The sequence below is a fragment of the Cavia porcellus genome, unplaced genomic scaffold (assembly GCF_034190915.1).
Source record: "Cavia porcellus strain 051 isolate PalLab524CR breed Dunkin Hartley unplaced genomic scaffold, mCavPor4.1 scaffold_9, whole genome shotgun sequence".
Classification (NCBI taxonomy): Eukaryota; Metazoa; Chordata; class Mammalia; order Rodentia; family Caviidae; genus Cavia; species Cavia porcellus.
The window spans coordinates 15530288-15533878 of NW_026947492.1; the positions used below are offsets into that span (position 1 = coordinate 15530288).

At 39.2% G+C, this 3591-nt stretch overlaps 1 protein-coding gene across 1 annotated transcript; it reads left to right on the plus strand.

Moving 5' to 3' along the window:
• Nucleotides 1-1695: 1695 nt before the first annotated feature.
• Nucleotides 1696-2622, plus strand: LOC100735943 (olfactory receptor 8B3-like). Its single transcript, XM_013155454.2, has one exon. It carries the CDS (start codon nucleotides 1699-1701, stop codon nucleotides 2620-2622), a length of 924 nt encoding a protein of 307 aa, XP_013010908.2. The 5' UTR covers nucleotides 1696-1698.
• The last annotated feature ends 969 nt before the right edge of the window (nucleotides 2623-3591 follow it).

The window sequence follows — 3591 nt, forward strand, 5'->3', positions numbered from 1 at the left end:
GGCATTTAAGAAAGATAATTCACTGCTATTGTATTTGCCTCTTACAGCTCACCCTACTTCCATTTCTCCAAGTCTAGACATTCTTGCCTGTATGCACATTATTAATCTTTCTAAATCAGTACTGTGGTCATTCTGTGCCCAAAACCAAATAACAGTCTTGGGTGGCCTAGTGTGACCAGAATCTTGGTTTTGGAATTTGAGAGCTTCCTGTATCTGCACTGATCCAAATCTGATTCTGGTTTGAATTTACACTGCTGTTTTGCTGGGAGGGACTCTGAGACTCTCCAAGCGCCTGTGCAATTTCTCTGGGTACAACTTTCTCCATGATCAAAACTTTGATTTGGAGGGTGCCAAGAATATAACGGAGACTTTACCGTAGCACTCTTGTTCATATTTTTCCTGGTAAAGTTCTTATCTACAAATAACAGCATGCACAGTACATAAGCCTCCCCCAGGAGCTGGGAATTCTGTGTAATATCCAGCAGAGATTACAGTAAAAAATGGGAAGGGGATCTTTTTCTATACAATCATTTATCATAATACAAATATTTATTAGTAATATTTATGCCAGGTTTGGTTCTATAGAGCTATACACAAAGCCCTGAAGAAAAGACACGATGTGTGCACCTTTTTGGAGTTTGCTCTATAATGTTTATAGGGGCATGAATGTGTGTGCATATATTGTGAGAAGATGAAATGAATAAATGTATACATAGTACTTTATCAGTGTTTTAGGTACTTCACAGGGATAAATGCTGTGGGTGCTAGAAAGGTCACTTTGCTGCTTGGCAATATCCCTCATCTGGTAGGAAATGGAAATGTATGTAAAATGGTTTAGTTCCAACAAGTCAATGTTATTATCATGAACTACACTGTAAATGTAGGGTAGGTAATTTCTTTTAGCTATAAAGCCTGATCCCTGGGGAGAGCACAAGGGAAATATAGATCTTTCAAGTTTTAATCAGCTTGCCAGGTTTTGATACCTCACAAAACCTCTTGGGTCATATTAACAGGTAGCAATTTGGGCATGAGTAGATTCTACTTACCAGCCCCAAGGCAGAGAGAAAACTTGGCAAAGCTATCTTCAGAAAATATAACCTGTAATTCATAGCTTCTGAGAGATTTGGAAACTAAGGGCTTTCTTATGACTTCTCAGCTCAGAATTCATCCAAAACCAAAGCAATGACAACAGTGGAGCAGATCTCTTTTCTGGTCTGCTCACTTTTAAAGTTAGTCAGAACTATTTGTCCGTCCAGAAGAGCAGGGAAGAGGAGTTAAAAAGGTCCTTCCCTGAGGAGCCAATGTCAAACTGTAAGGGCTGAACTGTATTTCTTTCGCTGTTCTTGAGAACTTTGCCTGTAGGGTCCAGTGAACTCTTGAAATGCTCCTTCTCCTGTGTGCTGAGACTTCACTGACCTTGAGGTGGGAGGTTGCTATCATGACAGAAGTGGTGTGGAGATGCTGTTGAGCCAAGGGTGTTCCTTGGCTTACTGAATCTTATCCCCACAGAAATTGCCTGCAATGTGCTTCCTATATATTTTCTAATTGAAAAAATAAGGCAAAAGAAGAGTGGGTCTCGTTCATCCTCCCACTCAAGATCTCAATCTCATTATAGTGGGGTTTGCTATACAGAGTTGGAATCTTATTTTAATGCTATTATGTTACCATTTTAGTCTTACAGATACATGCCAGGAAAGAATGGCTTCAGGCAATGGCTCTTCAGTGACTGAGTTTGTCTTCCTGGGTTTAACACAACAGCCAGAGCTCCAGCTGCCTCTCTTCTTCCTCTTCTTGGGAATCTATATGGTCTCCATGCTCGGGAACCTGGGCTTGATTGTTCTGAATCCTCACCTGCACACTCCTATGTACTACTTTCTCTTCAACCTTTCCTTCACTGACCTCTGCTACTCCTCTGTCATAACCCCACAAATGCTGTTGAGTTTTGTAAAACAGAACAATATCTCTTACACTGAGTGCATGGCTCAGCTCTTTTTCTTTGCTTTCTTTGTAATCGATGAGTGCTGCATTTTGACATCCATGGCCTATGACAGGTATGTAGCCATCTGTAAGCCCCTGCTTTACAGAGTCATCATGTCTCCTCGGGTCTGCCTCATGTTGTTGGTGGGTGGGTATGTGGTAGGGTTTACAGGTGCCATGTCCCACACTGGATGCATGCTCAGACTCTACTTCTGTGACAGCAATGTCATCAATCATTACATGTGTGACATACCTCCTCTCCTGCAGCTGTCCTGCACAAGCACCAGGATCATTGAGCTGGTGGTTTTCATAGTGGTGGGTGTCAGTATAATAGTGCCTAGTCTCACAATCTTTGTTTCTTATAGCTTGATCCTTTACAACATATTTCAAATTCATTCTGCAAAGGGCAGGTCCAAAGCACTTAATACTTGCAGTTCTCACATAATTGCTGTTTCTCTATTCTTTGGATCATCAGCATTCATATATTTTAAATCTTCTCCTACTGGGTCTGAGGATGAAGATAAAATATCCACAGTTTTTTATACCATTGTAGTGCCAATGATGAACCCTTTCATCTACAGTTTCAGGAATAAAGATGTTCAAGTTGCACTGAGTAAGACTTTGAAGAAAAGGGTGCTCCCCTAATATGATGATGGTACCTTGGTTCCTGAATTTAATTATTTCCATGATTCTGGTCACAAACTGAAATGGAACAGAATGAAATCCAATCAAATCCAATTGTTAGGTCCAGTGACCTTATGGGGAAACTCGATCCCATTCTTATCCAATTCAGTTTGAGACCAGAATTGTGGCAAGTATTAGGTTTGTGAACCAAGGTACCACTGTAGAAGTTATGTTGGCTACAGACGGCAAACCCTAGTAAGATGCATGGCATACAAAACTATAAAGAGAAGAGCGAGAAACCTTGATAAAATTAAAATGATATAGGGGAAATGGAATAATTACAGAAATAATTTTACAACTATAGGTAGAATAAGGAAGAGGATGATCATTATTTCAGAGAATAAGAAAAATAGTTCAGTTTGTTATTCAGAAATTATGAAGTATTTAGAAGAAACAATATAATAATAAACCCATCACTGGTAAGGTTATGAAAATTTTGATAACTAGATAGAATTTCTGTGAAGCTGTGTCACAGGGACATTGACTTTGGTGTGTTTAGCGTGAGTCATTTACTAAATCTCTGCTGAGCATTGTTGGGGATTTTGTTTGGTGAGACTCCTTTCTTCCTGAAAGAGAAGCATGGAGGTATGTTCTTCTCATTCAAGTCTATGAGTCTGTCTCACTTTATTCTCAAGGGAATTTTGGAAAGTAAAGATTTTACTCTGATCTTAATTCCTAAGGACAACAGAGTGAAAATCCAGTATCCAGCATCCAGGATAAACAAATCCTACATCAAATTTTATGTCTTGAACTTCAGGGCAATAGTATGGGTATAGGGACACACCATGTATTCACTGGAAAGAATTTTACTAAAAGTGTTTATCAATATTTAGTTGATGAATTTTTGATCTTTCAACAGGCTTTTTATAATACCCACAACAGTGTGTTTCTCCTTTGTTATTTCCATTTTTCCTTTTGTCTCAGAAGTTT

Excerpts from the sequence above, each read along its gene's own strand:
- LOC100735943 (XM_013155454.2), top strand. The coding sequence starts at position 1,699 with ATGGCTTCAGGCAATGGCTCTTCAGTGACTGAGTTTGTCTTCCTGGGT.